We start from the raw sequence: 21,419 nt of genomic DNA on the forward strand, positions 1-21,419 counted from the left end.
TGAATATTCTTATACAAGTTTTTGTGTAAACATTCCCACTACTTTTTGAATCCTTTCTATTATTGGGAAATTCCCTCCCTCATGAGTCGTGCCTACTGAAGAGAGAGGCCAGAAAAACTCGTTTTTCCAACTTGCATCTGGGGAGCTCATGCTGTATCAGATACAACCATGCCAGATTCTGTTCAGAAGTGAGCTGTGTGGGGAAGCAGGCTCTCCAGAAAATCCATTTTAAGACAAGGCTGAGAGCAGAAAAAAACAGTTTTGGTGGGGAACAGCCATAATGGAGGTTTGGGTGTCTGTCACTGCAGCTAGTGAGCTCCAAGGACCATACCAGTAGGATGGTGGCAACGGGGTCTTTGTTGAACGTCATGTGGGATGGTTTGGGTAGTGTTTTTGGTCCCATGGCCTCCAAATCCCACGCTCTGACCCTCTTGGATATGTGAACTACATAATATTCTTTTTTTTCAATCCTTACTGAGGGTATTTTTTTTTTTTTCATTTGTTTTCTGAAAGAGTGAGAAGGAGGAAGAGAGAGAGAGAGAAACATTGGTGAGAGAGAGACACATTAACTGGTTGCCTCCTGCACTACCCCAATCAGGGTAGGGGACTGAACTGCAACTAAGGTAGTGCCCTTAACTGGAATCAAACCTGAGACTCTTTGGTCTGCGGGCTGATGCTCTAACCGCTGAGCCAAACCGGCCAGGGAGAACTACGTCATATTCTTTTACAAATTTATTTTCTGCTAAAATAAGCTTGAGTGGTTTTTGTTGTTTGCAACTGAGAATCCTAATCAATCTCCAGCCTCATTTCTAGTCATTACTTATACTTGATACTCCAGGTCTCCAAAACAACTCAGTTTCCCAAATATAAGAGACTAGCATCAGGTACTTCCCTTTTATGACTCTTGTCATAAAAGGAACATTACCTGTTGACTTATCTGTCTCCGTCTAGGAACTGTAAACCCAATACCCCCAGTAACACTTCTACTGTCCTTAGTATATGCTAAATTAATATTCAAATAATTTCTTGTCTTGATCTTTGATAAGAACAATGCTTGTGACCATTACTATTATGGTCACTTTGGCACTCTGAACAAAAGTTTCTTTACCTATAAAATGGAATATCAGTCCGGCCAGAGTGGCTCAGTGGTTGAGCGTTGACCCATGCACCAAGAGGTTGCCAATTTGATTTCTGGTCGGGACACGTGCCCAGGTTGTGGGCCAAATCCCCAGTGGGGGTGTGTGCAGGAAGTGGCCAATCGATGTTCTCTCTCATTGATGTTTCTATCTTTCCCTCTCATTTCCTCTCTCTCTAAAAACAATAAAGGGGAAAAAATATTTTTTAAAAAATGGACTATCACTGCCGTGGCCAGTGTGGCTCAGTTGGTTGGACGTGGTCCTGTGCACTGAAAGGTTGCTGGTTTGTTTCCCAGTCAGGGCACATGCCCAGGATGAGGGCTTGGTCCCCATTAGGGGGCATGCAGGACTTTCACATTGATGTTTCTCACCCTCTCTCTCTAAAAATCCATTTTAAAATCTTTCAGAAAATGGGCAAAGGACTTAAATAGATATTCTCCAAAGAAGATATACAAATTGCCAATAACCACAATAAAACATGCTCAACATCATTAATCATTAAGGAAATGCAAATAAAAACCACAATGAGCTATCACCTCACACCCATTAGGATGACAGCTATCAAGAAACCAGAAAACCAGAAGTGCTGGTGAGCATGTGGAGAAATTGGAACCCTTGTGCACTGTCAGTGAGAATGTTAAATGGTATAGCTGCTATGGAAACAGTATGGTAATTCCTCAAAAATTAAAAATAGAACTACCATATGATTGAGCAATCTCATTTCTGGGTATAAACACAAAAGAATTGAAAGCAGGGATGCAAGCAGATACTTCTATACCCATGTTCATAGCAGCATTATTTGCAATAGTAAAAAGGAGGAAGTAACCCAAGTGTCCATTGATGGATTAATAGATATACAAAATATGGTATATACATACAGTGAAATATTATTCAGCCTTAAAAAAGAAAATAATTCTGACATGGCCTACAACGTGGATAAACCTTGTGGACATTATGTTAATTGAAATGAGCCAACCACAAAAAGACAAATACTGCATGATTCCACTTATATGAGGTCCCTAGGGCAGTCAAATTCACAGAGACAGAAAGTAGAAAGGTGGTTACCAGGGACTGGTGGAGAGGGGAATAGCGAGTTAGTTTTTAATAGGTACATTTTATTTTGCATGACAAAGAAGTTCTGTGGATGAATGGTGGTGATGGTAACATAATGTGAATGTACTTAATGCTACTGAACTTTATACTTAAAAATGGTCAAGATGGCCCTGGCCAGTTTGGCTCAGTGGTTAGAGCTTTGGCCTACGGTCCAGAGAGACCTGGGTTCAGTTCCTGCTAAGGGCATGTACCTCAGTTGCAGTTTGTCCCTGGCCCTGGTGGGGTGGTGCGGGTGGCAACCACTTGATGTGTCCCTATCACGTCAATGTTTTTCTCTCTCTCTCTCACCCTCCCACTCTATCTGACCAAAATATCGAAAAATGTCCTCGGGTGAGGATAAAAAAAAAAGGGTCAAGATGGGCCTGGCCGGTGTGGCTTAGTGGTTGAGTGTCGACCCATGCTTCAAGAGGTCACCGGTTCGATTCCCAGTCAGGGCACATGCCTAGGTTGTGGGCTCGATCCCCAGTGGGGGGCATGCAGGAGGTGGCCAATGGATGTTCTCTCTCATTGATGTTTCTCTCTCTCTCTTCCTCTCTCTCTAAAATCAATAAAGGAAAAAAAAATTTTTTAATGGTTAAGTGATAAATTTTATGTTATGTATATTTTACTGCAAATTTTTTAAAAATTAGTAATAAACCACAATGAGTTGCCACTTTATATCCACTAAAATGGTAAAAACAATATCAAGTATTGGCAAAGATGTGAAGAAATTGCAATTCTCATAACAGAAACTGTTAGGCACTTTTTATAAATATTTAAAAATGTAAACATACATTTATTATGTGACTCTGAATTTTACAGCTTGATATATACCCAACAAGAATAAAATGTTCCAAAAAGATCTGTAAATAAAGGTCAGAGCAGCCTTATTTGTAATCATTGAAAACTGTAAACAAGCTAAATGTCTATTGATTGGTAAATAGATAAACAAATTATGGTATATTCATACAGTAAAATACTACTGAATACTACTCAGCAATAAAAGAAATAAACTGCCATGGCCAGTTTGGTTCAGCAATTAGAGCGTCAGCCTGCAAACCAGGGAGTCCCGGGTTCGAGTCACACTAAGGGCACATACCTCTCGTTGCAGTTTGCCCCTGGCCCCCGTTGGGGTTGTGCTAGTGGCAACTAATTGATGTGTCTCTCTCATGTCAATGTTTCTCTCTCTCTCTTCTTCCCCCTCTCCCCCCTACTCTATCTGAAGATAAATGCAAAAATATCCTCAGGTGAGGATAAAAAAAAAATGGAATGAACTACTGATACATGCGATGGCATGGATACATCTCAAAAACATTATGCTGAGAAAAAAACAGATACGAAAGACTACATACTGTATGATTTCATCTCTATGAAATTCTAGAAAAGATAAATCCAATCTTTGGTGCTAGAAATGAGTGCAGTGGTTACCTGGGATGATACTTGGGAGGGATTGTCTGCAAAGAGGCATGAGGGAACTTTCTAGAGTGATGGAAATAGTTTTATCTTGATTGGTGGTTACATAGTCCTGTATATTTGTCAAAAGTCCTTGAACTGTACACTTAAAATAGACCTAAATTATACTTCATTTAAGTTGAAAAAATGTTAGTGGGATACAGATGAGAAGCATTTACTCAGTATTTACATTTCAAACACTAGAATCCCACTCTTCAGCCTCAAAGAAATTAGAATGTCTCATTTTAACATTATTTATGTTTTTTGTACTTTTACATGCAGCAGTAAAATGATAAAGAAACAGAAAATGACATTTCTGAAAGCTTGCTCTTCTGTGGAAGCTATCAGAGGGGTCATCTAGATGTTGTGATAGAGAGCATGAACTTTGAACCTGTGGCAATCATTGTGCTACCACAAGGAGAGCCTAGAGGATATCCTGCTGGACACTGTCACATAGGCATTATCATTTGACCCTCAGCACCTGAAAAAGCAGATTTTATTCATTCCTGTTTACAGTTGAGCAAAGAGGCTCAAGTTTGTTAAATGCCTTTCCTGTCACACAGTCCGTAGGTGGTGAAACTAGGACTTGAACTGACATCTGTCTCCAAAGTCTTTTGAATACAAACCTAGAAACTGGAATCCTAGATTTATAGGCCATGGGTCCCAGCCACCAAGACCTGTATCCTTTGTTTGACAATGATTAGGGTCTCCCCAGGAGAGTCCCTGAATTCCGTGAGACTCAGACCTACATAAGGAAGACATAGTGAGGCCAGCCCATTGTTACTACACTTCATCAGGATCTGCTGGCAGATTTTTTCTCTTGCAGCAATTTCTTTCTCTTTATTTACAGTTGTGTTCAATGCAAATCAATTCCATAACAGAGACGTAACCATAAATCAAAGCATAAATACACACACGATGTAAAATCTAAAACAGATGTACACCAATCAGTTATGAAGCAAAAGAGGGTGTTCATTCATACCCACAGTAGCTTGAGATGTGTTGGATCTGCTTGTTCCCATGTTGCTTTCTAAAGATGGCAAAAATTGTCTTTGGTTAAGACTACTGTGATCATATTAGATATGATTTTAGCATGGTCTGTGCCCAGGTGAACAGAAGGCTTCATGGAGTGTCTATTTCTAAAAAAATTTCTCTGGGACTTCCGGTCAATATGGCGGCGTAAGTAAATGCAGTATCGCGTCCTCCCACAACCACATCAAAGTTACAACTAAACTACAGAACAACCATCATTCAAAACCACCTGAAATCAAGCTGAATGGAAGTCCTACAACTACGGAATTAAAGAAGCAGCCACATCGAGACTGGTAGGCGGGGTGGAGCCATGATGGGCTGGTCCCACACCCACGTGTGCAGATAAAATCAGGAGGCTACCTTGGCTGGGAAAGTCCTCTCTGAGGACTGAGGGGTCCCTGTCCCACACCAGAAGCCCCGCTCAGGGTTCCAGTGCCAGGAAGAGAATCCCGATAACTTCTGGCTGGAAAAACCAGCGGGAATTGAGGCTCAGGAAGGCCGAGGCAGCTGGAGCCCCAGGCAGCTCCTTAAAGGGCCTGCGCACGGACTTATCGGACTCTCTCCCTCTAAGCTTGGAGGGGAAACAGCTCAAGGGGCGCCAGAGACATACAGGGAAGAACTGAGCTGTTTGGCACTGGAGCAAGGGCTGGAGAGGGGGCTTTCTCCAGAACAAACGTGCTGTCAGAGGCCTTTGTTCCTTTGGTGAGCCCTTCCCTGGGGCGGCAGACAGTCACCATATCTGCGACTCCAGCAACCTGGCTCACACTGGTAGCCCCGCCCTGGTGATTCCCTGAGGCCCTGCCCCACCTAACTTTCAGGCCCACCCAAGCAGTTGCCAGTTGCTTCACCATAGGATTGGCCTGTCTTGGATCCTGCTTCAGGTTTTCTTAAATTCTTTCAAACAAGCAGCATCTCGTCTCAAGAAGCCCCATACCTCTCGTTAAGTAATACACAGAAACAAACACAGGGAGGCAGCCAAAATGAGGAGACAAATAAACAGGTCCCAAATGAAAGAACAGAACAAAACCCCAAGTAAAGAACGAAGTGAAATGGAGATAAGCAACCTAACAGATGCTGAGTTCAAAATACTGCTTATAAGGATGCTCAAAGAACTTAGTGAGAACCTCAGTGAACTTAGTGAGGGCCTCAAGAGCATAAAAAAGGACCAATCAGAAATAATGGATGCACAGTTCGAAACAAAGGAGGCTTTAACTGAAATAAAGAATAATTTACACAGATTCAACAGTAGAGTACGTAAATCCAAGAAGCAAACCATTGATTTGGAATATAAGGAAGCAAAGAACACCCAATCAGACTATAAAAAGAAAAAGAAATCCAAAAAAATGAGGATAGTGTAAGGAGCCTCTGGGACAACTTCAAGCATGCCAACATTCCCATCTTGGGGGTGCCAGGAGAGAGAAGAGAGAAAACAAGAAATTGAAAACCTGTTTGAAACAACAATGGCAGAAAACTTTCCTAACTTGGTGAAGGAAACAGTCATACACGTCCAGTAAGCACAGAAAGTCCCAAACAAGATGAAACCCAAGAGGCCCACACCAAGACACATCATCATCAAAATGCGAGCCAAAGAGAGAATCTTAAAAGCAGCAAGAGAAAAGCAGTTAGTTATCTACAAGGGAGTTCCCATAAGGCTGTCAGCTGATTTCTCAAAAGGAATTTTGCAGGCCAGAAGGGAGTGGCAAGAAATATTCAGAGTGATGAAAAGCAAGAACCTACAACCAAGATTACGCTATCCTGCAAAGCTGTCATTTAGAATCGATGGCCATATAAAGAGTTTCCCAGACAAGAAAAAGTTAAAGGACTTCATCACCACCAAACCGTTATTATATGAAAGGTCTTTTTGAAGAAAAAGATAAAATATATGAACAAACAAAATGGCAATGAATACATATCTATGGACAACTGAATCTACAAACAAAATGAACAGGCAGAACAGAAACCTTCTCATAGATACAGAGAACATTTTGTTGGTTGCCAGATGGGAGGGGGATTGGGGGAATGGGTGAAAAAGATGAAAGGATTAAGAAGTACAAATTCATTGCTAGACTGACAAACCTCAAAGAGAAAGGGGTTGGGAGGTGGAAAGAAATAAACCAAAGAACTTATATGTATAACCAATGGACACAGACAATAGTATGGGAAAAGGTGGGAGGGGGCGGGACAGGGGAGGAGGGGGTCAGTAGGGGAAAAATGAGGAACATCTCTAATACATACAACAATAAAGATTTAAAAAAAAAATAAAGTAAAAAAAGAAAATAAAAGAAAATGTGGTATATATATACAATTTGTTATTATTCAGCCTGTGAAAAGAAGAAAATCCTGCCATTTTTTTTCTTTCTTTCTTTATTTTTTATCCTCACTGAAGGACTTTTTTTTTTTCATTTATCTTCAGATGGAGCGGGAGGGAGAGAGGGAGGAAGAAAGAGAGAGAAACATCAATGTGAGAGAGACACATCAACTGGTTGCCACCCACGTGATCCCAACTGGGGCCAGGGACAAACTGCAACCAAGGTACGTGCCCTTAGCGGGAATTGAACCCAGGACTCTCTGGTCTGAGGGCTGATGCTGTAACCGCTGAGCCAAACCAGCCAGGGTGGAAATCCTGCCATTTGTGACAACATGGATGGACCTGGAGGACATTATGCTAAATGAAATAAGCCAAACAGAAAATCAAGTAATGAGTGATTCCATCATATAAGTAATCTAAAACAGTCAGACTCATAGAAGGAGAGAGTAGAATGGTGGTTGCCAGGGGCTGGGGGGAGAAAGAATTGGGGAGGTGATGGTCAATGGTCCAAAGTTTTAGTTATGCAAGATGAATAATTTCTGGAGATCTACTATACAGCAAGCCGATTGCCTATAGCTAACAATATTACATCGTATATTTAAAATTTGGCCCGGCCTGTGTGTCTCAGTGGTTGAGCATCGACCCATGCAGCAGGAGGTCGTCGATTTGATTCCCGGTTGGTGCACGTGCCCAGGTTGTGGGCCCGATCCCCAGTGGGGGGCATGCAGGAGGCAGCCAGTGAATGTGTCTCTCTCACATCAATGTTTCTCTCTCTCTCTTCCTCCCTCTCTCCCTCCTGCTCTATCTGAAGATAAATGCAAAAATGTCCTTGGGTGAGGATAAAAGAAAAAGTCAATGAAAAAAATATCCTCAGGTAAGGATTAACTAAAAAAAAAAAAAAAAAAAGGAAGCCTTGGGAATGGGATTCAGATACAGAAAGAGATGAGACTCAGCATAATAACACCTAGGCGATATGGAAAGAGGGCCACTATCTCTGTTTTGTGAAAAGTCTGGAAATTGTACATGCCTCCCCCACATGACCTACAGTTCGGAGCCATTGCTCTCTCCCAACTGATCCAGGAAGAAACTCTTTGAGGAGAGGTGTGTGTGTGTGTGTGTGTGTGTGTGTGTGTGTGTGTAAAACGACTGAGGGGATTGAGGTGCCATTGGGTGAGAAAGACAGAAAAGTAACATCAAGAGTATTTGTTTCGCCTGGCCCGTGTGCCTCAGTGGTTGAGTGTCGACCCATGCACCAAAAGGTCACTGATTTGATTTCCGGTGAGGCACATGCCCAGTTTGTGGACCAGGTCCCCAGTGGGGGGCATGCAGGAGGCAGCCAATCAATGTTTCTATCTCTCTCTCCCTCTCCCTCCTCTCTCTCTAAATCAATAAATAAAAAATTTTAAAAAAAAGAAAAAGAGTATTTGTTTCCCAGAAACTGTGAGAGGACAGCACAGGTCAGAGGACACATTCTCACCTGCTCAGGAGGGGCAGGTGGTCAGATGAGGAAAACGGCCTGTGAGTACTCTGAGCACTCTGGATACTGTCAGTGAGAAGGTTCACCTTGAACCTGAAAAGAGAAGGGCCTGACATGTGTCCTTGTGACTGATGTGTACTTGATGGCTAACACTAAGGCTGCTTAATGATGTACCCTCCCCTCACTATTAAGGGATCACGGTGCTTCAAAAGACCCGCCACCCACATACCCCTACCTTCTCTCTCATCTTGCCTGGAATGGATTGTTGCCCTCCTGTAAGTATCTTCTAGCTCATGCTTCTCCAAAACTGTCTGCAATGATTTCACCCCATAAAACACACTCCTCTGCCTATTTCCTGGCTATTTATTGTCTATTCATCTTTACAATAAACATTAGACGTTTAAGTATTACCCAATAGGGACAAAAGCCATGTTTGGGCATCACACAGTCCTGGATTAGAACTCTAGCTTTACTGTTTACTCACTGTGACACCTTAGCAACAATTTTGTCTCATTATCAGTAAAATAGAGAGAGGATCACTTCTTGTGGGTCTTTCTGAGGATTAAATGGGTTTATTTAAAACGCCTGGCACAAAGTAGGTACTCAATAAGTGCTAGCTTTCTTTCTTGCCCTTGAGATACTCAACAGGTGTTGTTCTAACTCTATAGTCATTGAACAGCTGTTTGTAAGATGCTACCAACTGTACCTGTTAGCATTGCATTTCCCTTCTTCCTTGACCTCTCTTTACTGGTTAACTTGACTGCAATTCTCATTTATTATGTATTGAGAGATGCATTTTCCATGCAGAGTAACAGGCAGAAGCTATAGTTTACTGGGTGTCTACTCTGTGCCTGGCCTTCAGTAGGTGCTTTCCAGGTAGTCTCTTGGTTAATATTTATAATGACTCTTGAGGGTCAGTAGTATTAATCACTATCCTATATATGTTCAAATCAAGGTTTTGAGAAGTTTAATAATCCTGATGTAACACACCCAGTAATTGATAGAGTCAAGATGGAAACCCAGTCTTCCAGATTCCAAAGCCCATGTCTTTTCCAACAAACCACATTTCATCCCATGAAAAATACAATATAACAATGATAGTAATAGAAATAGTTAATACTTAGTGATTACCTATTTGTTGGGAACTATTATAACTCTGCACATGTATTAATTAACCTCTGCAAGCATCCTATGAAGTTGTTACTATTATTAGCCCATTTTACAGAAAAGAACCAAAGCATAAAGAGGCTAAATAACTTGTCCAGATCACTAAAAGATGAATCTGTTTGTATATGTATGTTGTGAAACATTGCAGTCATCAGTCTTTCTTCTTTCTTCAATGAGCATAAGATCCATGATCAAAAGAGAAAGAGAAGAATTGGGAGAGTTTTAGAAACCTTGATGTGCTAGAGGGATGTTTGCTATTATGCTGAAATTAAAGGGAGGGGAGATTCTGAGTGTACTCAGGGTTTGAAAACCAGTGAGCAAAAGCACTGTTGTGGAACTCTGTGTGTGCAGTAGAGGCCATCACCTCATAAGGACAGGCTAGACCATGAGGGTCACATGGAGGGCGAAGGAACCAGGGCACTGAAGTTTGTCACCTAACCCTGGAGACCTATAGAATCATCAGCCTTACAAAAATGATTAGCAGCCCAAGAGAGCAAGGACAGAGTCTTCCAACCAGCAGACAGAGCCAACAACTTGCACAGTCCCTTGGGAGTGTGTGACCATGATGTCACCTTGTTTATTCCCCACATGGGAATCAGGCCCCACCGGGGCTTAATTAACTGCCAGCCACAGACAGCAAAATGACAATGCTTTTTAACTTATTCTTCAGACCATCAGGGGCTCCCCATCTAAAAGTCACCCTGAAGTAAATCACAGGGATGTTTAATCTTTGCTCTGATTCTGCGATTTGGAAGCAATTCTGTGTCACTTCCCTTCAATCACTGGGCACATCACCCCTTAAGTGTGGTGTGAAAATTATTCATGCAGACAACATGTATTCAGTGAGAGACTCTTATACGTCTGTTCACTGAGTAGGTGGTCAGGATATGTTGGTGAATAAGAATAATGTGGTCTGCCCTGGCCAGGTAGCTCAGTTGGCTAAAGCGTCATCCTGATACACCAAGGTTGTGGGTTTGATCCCTGGTCAGGGAACATACAAGAAGCAACCAATAAATACATAAATAAGTGGAACAACAAAATCAATGTTTCTCACTCTTTCTCTCTAAAATCAACAATAAAACATTACCTTTAAAAGAATGGTAAGTTTCCAGTGGGTTAGGAACTGAATCTAGTTGGGAAAGGAGACATTTAAGCAACAATTAGCGCCCTGGCCGGCGTGGCTCAGTGGTTGAACATCATCCCATGCACTAAAGTGTTGCCAGTTCAATTCCCAGTCAGGGCACATGGCCGGGTTGTGAGTTTAGATCCCTGTTTGGGTGTGTGTGGGAGGCAACCGATTGATGTTTCTCGCTCTCTAAAAAAAAAAATCAAGCCCTGGCCAGTTTGGCTCAGCGGTTAGAGCATCAGCCTGCGGTCCAGAGAGACCCGGGTTCGGTTCCCACTAAGGGCACGTACCTCGGTTGCAATTTGTCCCCGGCCCTGGTTGGGTCGTGCGGGTGGCAACCACTCGATGTGTCCCTTTCATGTCAATGTTTTTCTCTCTCTCTCTCCCTCACACTGTATCTGAACAAAATATCAAAAATGTCCTCGGGTGAGGATAAAAAAAAAACAAAATCAATAAAAACATTTTTAAAAAAAGAAACAATAGGAGTTCTATTAGGAGTTTTTAAAGGAGGTGTACAGAGAGCCATAGAAGCATACAACAGACGTCCAAACTCAGTCTCAGGAGGGCAGAGAATGCCTCTCTGTTGAACTGTTGTTTGACTGGGGCCCAAGGTGGAGTAGGAGTAAGACTGATAAAAGAAGGAAAGAACAGCATTATGAAGGCAGGAGACAGCAAGTCCAAGGACTGGAGACAACTCCAGTTGCGTCAAGAACAGAGAACAACAGAGAGAGCACTATGAGGAGAGGAAGAAGAGCTAGATTGGGCCAATCATACAGAACTCTGTAGGCCAAGTTAGGATGTGAGGGGTTTCAGGGCTTTTCCCCCCCAATGTTTTTACTGATTATTTAGAGAGAGGAAGGGAGAGAAAGATAGAAACATCAATGTGAGAGAGAAACATCGACTGGCTGCCTCCTGCACACCCCCTACTGGGTATTGAGCCCGAAACCCAGGCATGTGCCCTGACTGGAAATCAAACCGGGACCTCTCCGTCCATGAGACAATGCTCAGTCCACCGAGGCACACCATCCAAGCAGGGCTCTTTGCTTGTTTTTTTTCCTTTCCTTTATTGATTTTTTAGAGAGAAAGGAAGGGAGAGGGGGAGAGAGATAGAAACATCAATGAGAGAGAACATCGATTGTCTGCCTCCTGCATGCCCCCCACTAGGGATTTGGCCTAGAACCTGGGCATGTGCCCTGACCGGGAATCAAACCATCGACCTCTTGGTGCATGGGTTGATGCTCAACCACTGATTCACACTGGCTGAGTGACCTTTTTGTTTTTTAAGAGCAATGGAAACATTTAAGGATTTTAAGCAGGGAGTGACATGATCTTATCCTGGCTGCAGTGTAGGGAATGGATGAAAGGGAGGCAAAAGGAGAAATGGTCAGACCAGACAAGAGGCTACTATAGCCGTGGAGGTAAGAAATAAAGGTATTGGACTAGGACTGAGGTGGTGGGGATGAAGACAAGTAAATGGGTTTGAGAGATATTTAAGATCAAGAATTAACAATATTTTGTAAGATTGAAGGGTATAATGATGGAAAAACAATTATATTTCCTCTTTCTCAATAAAAAATATTTGTCAAGGGATTCACTTGCATATGCTCAATATTACTTAGTTCCCTTCTGTAGCAGTTAGGTAACAGGAGTGCTTGCCCATTTAGGAGCTTACAGGTTGATCAATGGGGCTTCCTTTTTTTTTTCCAATGTCAATTTATTTATCTATTTATTTATTTTTTAATTTTAATTTTTTATTTATTAATTTGTTTTTGTTACAGATGTTTCTCATTTTTCCCCCATTGACACCCTCCTCCCCTTCCCCCCACCCCATCCCTAGCTTTGTTGTCTATGTTCATTGGTCATGCATACATGCATGTAAGTTCTTTGGTTTATCGCTTCCCCCACAAATCCCCCCTCCTCTGAGGCTTGTCAGTCTGTACCCCACCTCTATGTCTCTGGGTTAATTTTGTCCAGCAGTTTGTTTAGTTCATTATATCCCACAAATAAATGAGATCGTGTGATATTTGTCTTTCTCTGCTTGGCTTGTTTTGCTTAGGATAATACTCTCCAGGCCCCTCCATGTCGTCTTAAAGGATAAGAGATACTTCTTTCTTATAGCTGCATAGTATTCCATTGTGTACATGTACCACAGCTTTTTAATCCATTCATCTACTAATGGACACTTGGGTTGTTTCCAGATCTTAGCTATTGTAAATAGTGCTGTTATGAACATAGGGGTACATATATTCTTTCTGATTGGTGTTTCAGGTTTCTTTTTTTTTTTTAATCCTTACTTGAGGACATATTTTCATTCTTTGCTCAGATAGAGTGGGAGGGAGAGAGAGGAAGAGAGAGAAAGAGAGAAACATCAATGTGAAAGGGACACATCGAGTGGCTGCCATCTGCACGACCAACCAGAGCTGAGGACAAACTGCAACTGAGGTACATGCCTTTAGCAGGAATTGAACCCGGGTCTCTCTGGACCGCAGGCCGACGCTCCAACCGGCCAGGGCTGTTTCAGGCTTCTTAGGGTATATTCCTAAAAGTGGGATCACTGGGTCAAATGGAAGTTCAATTTTGAATTTTTGAGGTAACACCATAGTGTTTTCCACAGTGGCTGCACCAGTCTGCATTCCCACCAGCAGTTACTAGAATCCCCTTTTCTCCACACCTTCGCCACACTTGTTGTTTGATGATTTGTTGATGGTGGCCATTCTGACAGGTGTGAGGTGATACCTCATAGTTGTTTTAATTTGCATCTCTCTGATGATTAGTGATGTTGAGCATTTCTTCATATGTCTCTTGGCCATTTGTATGTCCTTTTTGGAGAGGTGTCTATTTAGGTCCTCTGCCCTGGGCTTCCATTCTTTTGGCAAACACTTATTATGTATCTTTCATGTGCCAAACACTATACTAGGCACTGTGACAAAGTCTCTATTTGGAAGTTGTATGGTGAAAAGAGCATTGAAACAGCAGACATCGGTTCAAATTCCTGTATCACTATCTTCTGGGAAAATTTGATTGAACCACTTTAAAGTTTGGAGTCTCATTTCCTTATTGCAACATGAGAATAAAAATACCTGACTGCCAGAGTTGGTATGTGGATGAATGAGAAAATGTATGGAAAACAACTGCAGTGTGTCACTCAATAAATATTCTTCCCACCCACCCCAGATCCTCTACCTTCCAGGCTTAAGCATTGAGACAAAAACCAAATTCTATGCATCAGGTTTAAGAAAGCATTCCTCAGCAGAAAACCACAGCAAGATGAGGGATCTAATAATAATATTTCCAGAACACATGACTGTAGTCATTCTGAATGGGAGTTGCTGCTCTCTCTGGAAGCTTTTCAGTTTAAGGAAATATTATACCTTTATTGTTAAACAAAAAGCTTGCTTTCTTCCCTATAATGCAAGCAATTGCCTACTCTTCTCCCCAAAGTCAGGACACCAGCCTACTGCCATTTCTGGCATTAACCCAACAGCTAGTGAGTATACATTCCAAGACATGCTAAAAGTTCCTGGTAGTACTCCTATGATCAATCCTAAAAGCAACTCAACGTTTCTTCCTAAGTTCAACCACCAACTGAATTAGGAGCTTTCTTTTCTTTCCTTTCTTAACACAATGATTTTACTTTTTCATTTCCAGTATTTGTTTCTTTTTCATGTCCATTTTTTCATTTCTTCCCATTTTATTTTATTATTCTTCCAGTTTCATTGAGAAATAGTTGACATGCACTCTTATTCTCAAACATCTTACCCTTTTATAAAAAGTAGATGCTATTTCTTCCTCTAACCTTAAGAGGACTGTAAACATAATCATCTTAAGAGTCAGCTTCCGGTTGCTTTATTCTTTTCATTTTATCGGGAATGAATTTTTCTCTCTTGATTATTGATTTTGTTTGGCTGTGTTTCAGCATTGATTTTCCTCATAGACTTTGGGATTTTGGTTTGCACATTCATTTTGAGGGCACATTTCCTCTCTTGACTACTCCAGTCTCTCTGCTGCATTTCTTCTTCCCTGTCTAGGGGTTTCTAGTTGCCTCCATCCAGTTCCTCAGGCTCCTAGTCCAGAATTAAGTATTACGTTGATGCCTTGGGCACCCATCCAATATTGGGCTCTCCACCCATATAGGGGAAATGCAAATCCAGGCACCAAGTCACTGAAAAGCTTGCCCAGGTGTTGGCTTCTCCAGCTCCCAGGCAACATACCTTTATAAGGTATAGGTCTAAATAGTGGACAGCTGCAGATTCCTTAGCCTCTTTTCACAGGTGGAAGATATATGTGTGTGAGAACATGTATGTACTTGTGTGTGTGCATGTGTGTGAACAAAGAAAACACCGTCTCCCAGCCCCCAATTTCAAGCAGAGGGCCTGAGTCTGGCCATTCCTAGTGCTTAATGCCCTTGCCATTCCTGTTACTACACAAAAGCCCAATTCCTGGCTATCTCTGCGTGCCTCTTTACTCAGAGCCCGGTACCCATTTATTAACTCACGTATGTGTTTCATGTTTTCTCCACAGAGATATGTGAGTGTATGTGTATATATATGTTTTTCTGTGGCTATGTTTTTTTCTCTCTCTTTTAATACTTTACCTATAATTTTATATATTTGGAGTAGGGAAAGTCTTAAAGCATGACTTTATGGCACCATCTTGACCAGAAGCTTCCCAGATCCTCTGCACAGACCTCTGTTAGCCCACTTGTTACATAGTATTATAAGTGTTTACACCACCAACTCCACTGCTTGCCCAAAGTCATAGGTCAGGTAGTAGAGACAGGACTTGAACCTCAGTCTACTGACTCTAATTTAGAACACTGAGGAATACAGCCCCATCTATCACCCCTTCACCAATGTCTTGCACGAGGTCTGGCAAAAAGAAAAAATGGCGCTCAGTTAATGTTTTCTGAGTGACTTAACCTTAGACTCCCACTGCTGTCTTCTAGATTTATCATAATTCTCACCCCCACCAAACTAATACAGTGTCTCTCTCTTTAGAAATGTAAGTTCAGTGAACATTAATTCTTACCTATGCTCCCTTTCCTGTGCTCATGACAAATATCATCATCAGTCAGAGAACTCTCTCTTAATGGCTGGACCTTGCTGTATGACCCTCCTTACCTAGCACTTCAAGCACTCACAATTAATTGATGAGCATGTGCCCTCCCAGTATAGACACAAATTTCTCTTTTATCAATTAAAGGCCCTAAAGCGCTCAGAAGACAAACCACAGAGGCATTAACAAATTAGTGGTCTCCTTCTATTGTTCTGGAATTTTTACTTCCTACTCTAATTTTGACCTAAAATATAAAAAACAAACACATCTAGAAATAATACTATTCTGTGATCCTGGGTTACCTGTAAATAGACCACAACTATAATTTCCTATGTTGTTACCTTCTATCTGAATAAAATTTATTTTCACTTACTTAATTTCACACTTAACCAATGAGGTAGGCTTTATTATTTATTTCTTACAGATGAGAAAACTGAAGCACAGAGAGGTTAAGTGACTTGGCTAACATCACACAATAGGTAAGTTGCATAACCTGTACCAAAACCCAGATCTTTTTTCTTTGTTTTTTGATTTTAAAAAAGTTTATTGATTGATTTTAGAGAGAGAGGGAGAGAGGAAAGAGGAGAGAGAGAGAGAGAGAAAGAAAGAGAGAGAGAGAAACATTGATTTTTTGTTCTACCTATTTATGCATGGATTGGTTGCTTCTTGTATGTTCCCTGACCAGGGATCCAACCCACAAACTTGGTGTACTGGGGCGGTACTCTAACTAACTGAGCTATCTGGTCAGGGACAGATTTTTTCACTTCTAATCTTAGTATTGCCTAGTAAATCAGCACTATTTCTTTTGTTCTACTGTTTTTCTAAAACAATACTTTTCAAGTGCCAGATACATGAAGATGACCTTCATAATAATTTGTTTCCATATTATCTTTGACTAATATGATAAAACATTCACAGAATCACTGTTTTTTATTTATTACAGATCCCTATATTTTGTCATTGTTGTCTTTTGTGTTTTACATTTTACAGATTCGGTGCTGTGCACGTCTGAGGACTGGGACTGTCTGGCATCCTCAGTGCTCAGTGAGGCCAGGCTCTGACACACGTTTGCAGAGCTGTTTCAAACAATTATCCCCAAGGTATGCTCAGGTGTGTGCTGAGTTTCCAAAGTCACATAATCTAACTTTTAAAAATAAAAATGACTGCCCTGGCTGGTTTGGCTCAGCGGTTAGAGCGTCGGCCTGCGGTCCAGAGGGACCTGGGTTCAGTTCCTGCTAAGGGCACGTACCTCGGTTGTGGTTTGTCCCCGGCCCTGGTTGGTCGTGCGGGTAGCAGCCACTCAATGTGTCCCTTTCACGTCGATGTTTCTCTCTCTCTCTCTCTCTCCCACTCTATCTGAACAAAAAAATGGAAAAATGTCCTCGGGTGAAGATAAAAATAATAATAAGAAAATAAATAAAAATGACTGAGAAAATTAATAATCAAATTTAAGTTGCATATAAGCCTTTCATCTATAAGACACCACAAATCACACATATTTTAAAAAATAGCTTTTTTTTTGAACAGGTATCCTGCGTTTTAGCAAGGAAAATGCAGTCAATGTGGGATCACGATTTGTATGAAGTGTTTTGTGACTCAGCTAACCACTAGCTGACCTCAGGATGCAAACCTTAGCTGGCCTCATTCCTCCTGTGGTTTTCCCACACTGTTTTTATAGCTTTCATTAAAAATAATATTAGCTTGAGCCTCCAATGTAACCAGGACTTTGTTCTCTTCTGATTGTTCCTCTAGCTGCTAGAGTCTAGCAGAACTGACAATAGAAGCCTTTCTCTGGCTCTGGTTAAGTACAAACCCACTATCAAATGGACTCAAGAACCTACTGGGCTCAAGGCTCTTGTCACCAACCCTAGTCACCTACAAATGTACATCAGAGACAACAGTGTATAAATCACCATTCTTGGTGTTATCATCATCATAATAATTACCACTTATTAAGTCCTTACTATGGGGCAGGTTTTCTAGTGAGTCTTTTACATGAATTAGCTATTCATGTAATTTTAACCTTCACAACAACTCTATGAAACAGATTCTACAATTTTTTTCTACAGATAGTGAAATTGAGACTCAATGAAGTTAAACTTATCCAATGCCATAGAGCTACAAGAGGTAAAGACAGGATTCAAAACCAGATCACCTCTGGTTTCAAATCCTCATGACATCCCATCCCACATTAAATATTAAATATATAAAATACACACACAGAAATATAGGAGTTGAGTTGCAGCTGACTATTTGACAAAATATCATATTTTGTATATTTATTTAAATAGTTGTTGATGATTTTATGATTTTCTTTTCACCTTTTGGAGTCAATAAATATTTTTGGTGCATTTGACAACTTTGGTCAGCTCTCAAAAAATCCATAGGGTATATGAGCTAGGCCTGCCTGTGGTTTCTAACAAGTGAAAGATGCCATCTAATAACAGCAGCATTTAAAGAACATGGACAGCCCAGCTGGTGTGGCTCAGTGGTTGAACGTGGACCCATGCACCAAGAGTTCACCAGTTCGATTCTCAGTCAGGGCACCTGCCCAGATTGTGGGCCAGATCCCTAGTGGGAGGCATGCAGGAGGCGGCCAGTCGATGTTCTCTTTTATTGATGTTTCTCTCTCTCTCCCTTTCCCTTTCTCTCTCTCTAGGATCAATAAAGAAAAACAAAAAAGATTAAAAAATAAATAAATAGCCCTGGCCGGTTTGGCTCAGAGGTTAGAGCATCGACTTGTGGACCGGAGAGTCCCGGGTTTAGTTCCCGCTAAGGGCACATACCTCGGTTGCAGTTTGTCCCCGACCCCAGTTGGGGTCTTGTGGGTGTCTCTCTCACATTGATGTTTCTCTCTTCTCCCCCTCTCTCCCTCCCGTTCTATCTGAAGATAAATGCAAAAATATCCCCGGGTGACGATAAAATAATAATAATAATAATAAAAATAAAAAGAGAAAGAAAGAAAGAACATGGACATGCTGCCCTGGGAAATTCTTATTTTGGGGGGCAAGGAATAGGAAAGAGGTAGAGCATGTATTTTAATTAAACTTTAACAATTTTAGATCATTGTAGATACACATGCAGTTGTAATCAGTAATAGAGAGAGATCCCATGTACCTTTTACCTAGTTTCTCCCAGGGGTAACATCTTGCAAAACTATAGTATAAATTCCCAACCAGGATACTGAATTGATAGAATTCATGGATAGCTTTTATTCAATGTGGCATACTTTCTTTTAAAACTCTTATAATCCACATACCATAAAATTAACCGATTTAAAATGTACAGTTCAATGATTTTAGAATATTCACAGAGTTGTATAACCATTGCCATTGCCTAATTCCAGAACATTTTCATCACCCCAGAAAGAAACTCCTACCCATTAGAAGTTACTGCTCATTTCTTTCCCCACCTCCACCCCCATTAAAAATAGACCACTATTCTACTTTTTGTTTCTGTGATTTACCTGTTCTGGACATTTCATATAAATGTAATCATACCTATGTGGCCTTTTGTGACTGGCTTTTTTCACTGAGCATAATGTTTTCAAAATGCATCCATCCTGTAGCATAGATCAGAATTACATTCCTTTTTAAAGCTGAATAATATTTTATTGTGTGGAATATATCACATTTTATTTATCCATTTACCAGTCTATGGACATGTACGTTGTTTCTACTGTTTGGCTATTATGAATATTGTGGCTGTGAATATACTGTATATGTTTTTTGTGTGGACATACGTTTTCATTACTCTTGGGTATATACTTTGGAGTGGAATTGCTGGGTCATAGGGTAACTGTATGGGACTATCCAACTGTTTCCTACAGCATCTGCATCATGTTGCATTCCCACCAGCAATGTAAGAGGGTTCCAATTAATCCATATCTTCACCAACACATGTTATCTATCTTTTTTATTATAGCCACCCTAGCGAGTATAAATGGTAACTCATCATGGTTTTAATTTGCATTGTCCTAATGGCTAATGATGTTGAATATTTTAATTTGCATTGTCCTAATGGCTAATGGTGTTGAGTATCTTTTCATGGGCTTATTGGCCATTTGTGTATCTTCTTTGGATGGAGGTAGGTTACTTTTAAAAGTTCTGAATGTACTTGATGATAAAGTGAATATGACAATGTGTTTACTGTATTCTGATGTTAGAAGAAAATAATATATATTTTTATCCATTTCCACACTCACTCATTAGACATCTTCTGAGTACCTATGATATTCCAGCTACCGGAATACAGAGAGAGGAAGAAACTAGGCAGTTAATCATGAGAGATGGCACAGAGAAGGTTCCGGGCACTTTAAAAAATCTGTTTCTGACTTAACTTATTATCCAGATGATTCATCTACATTCCTGACAGAGGCAGAAAGGCAGTGAGACAGGTCGTCAATCTCCAGTAGCTCACTCTATGGTGGGAATACAAACACATAAACACATCATTGCAATCTCATATGGTCAATCCAATGGCAGTTGTTTGTCTAAAGAGCTATGGGAGCACAGAGGAGAGAGGAATTAATTCTGCTGGGCTTCTAGGAAGATTGCCTAGGGGAGGTGACATCTGAATTTGGTGTTATAGAATGTTTAGATTTTTGACAGAGAGAAAAAGCAGAAGACATCAGGCAGCACCTGATGTGTGAGCTGAGGTGGAGGGTGCAAAGTAAGGATGGAAGGGAGTGTAGGCCAGGCTTGTAGAGCCACATTAAGGAGTTTCTATTTATAGTGTGGATTTTGATTTTTTTTTTTAAGTAGAAGAATGGTGTGATTGGATCTGAGGTTTAAGATATTACTCTGGGGGCAGCCAGGTAGATGAATTAAGAGGTTGGCAAACTCTGTAAAGAGCCGACTAGTAAGTATTTTTGACCTTGCCAAAATGTGATCTTTATCACAGCTTTTCAACTGTGCTGTTATAGTCTGAAAGCAGCATAGACAATACTTAAAAGTATAAGCCTAGCTGTGTTCTAATACAGCTTTATTTACAAAATCAGGTGGAGTGGTATAGTCTGAAAGGCCATGGTTTACTGACTCCCAGATTAGACCATAGGAAGAATAAAAATAAAAAGATCTGACTATCCAGAAGTTCTCTTATTAGTGGTGAGAATCAAAACGGAAGAAGGGAAGTGTGACTTTTAACTGAGGCAGAGGGTATCTTTAGGCTTCAGAAGAGTCAGGTCCTCCGCGTGGGCTGGGCTGAAAGTGGAACTGTGCTCCCCACCCCCAGGCTGGGGTTTCCTACAAGGTAAGGCAGAACTCCCTGCCCACCCCAAACCACACCACTCATTCAGGCCTCATGCAGGCCCTGTGACAGCAACGTGAAGGTTTGGAGCCTAAACCAGTGACTGTCCTGCCAAGGAACCCACAGCCAAGGCAAGGAGAAGCTAGATAATGAGGCAGAAAGTCTTGGCGAAGATCATTTGGCCTGAGACAGGAAGGCTTGATTCCAGTTAATGTAAGTAAAGAATTTGTTCAGGGCACTTCCTAGAACCAGAAGGTGGGATGTGCAGGTGGTCCTGGACTAGAGCCAAGAGTGAAAAGTTAGGAGCAGGTGCCCATCTTTGCTTCT

At 41.1% G+C, this 21,419-nt stretch overlaps 1 protein-coding gene across 1 annotated transcript in view; it reads right to left on the minus strand.

Moving 5' to 3' along the window:
- Positions 1–20,240: 20,240 nt before the first annotated feature.
- TAMM41 (TAM41 mitochondrial translocator assembly and maintenance homolog) overlaps positions 20,241–21,419 on the minus strand; it is a 66,940-nt gene continuing 65,761 nt past the window's right edge. The window contains exon 8 of the mRNA XM_036267486.1: positions 20,241–20,265. Within this exon, the coding sequence (XP_036123379.1) occupies positions 20,261–20,265 (5 nt within the window). The 3' untranslated portion in view covers positions 20,241–20,260. The remainder of the gene's footprint in view (positions 20,266–21,419) is intronic.

The sequence above is a fragment of the Molossus molossus genome, unplaced genomic scaffold (assembly GCF_014108415.1).
Source record: "Molossus molossus isolate mMolMol1 unplaced genomic scaffold, mMolMol1.p scaffold_m16_p_18, whole genome shotgun sequence".
NCBI classification, from domain to species: Eukaryota; Metazoa; Chordata; class Mammalia; order Chiroptera; family Molossidae; genus Molossus; species Molossus molossus.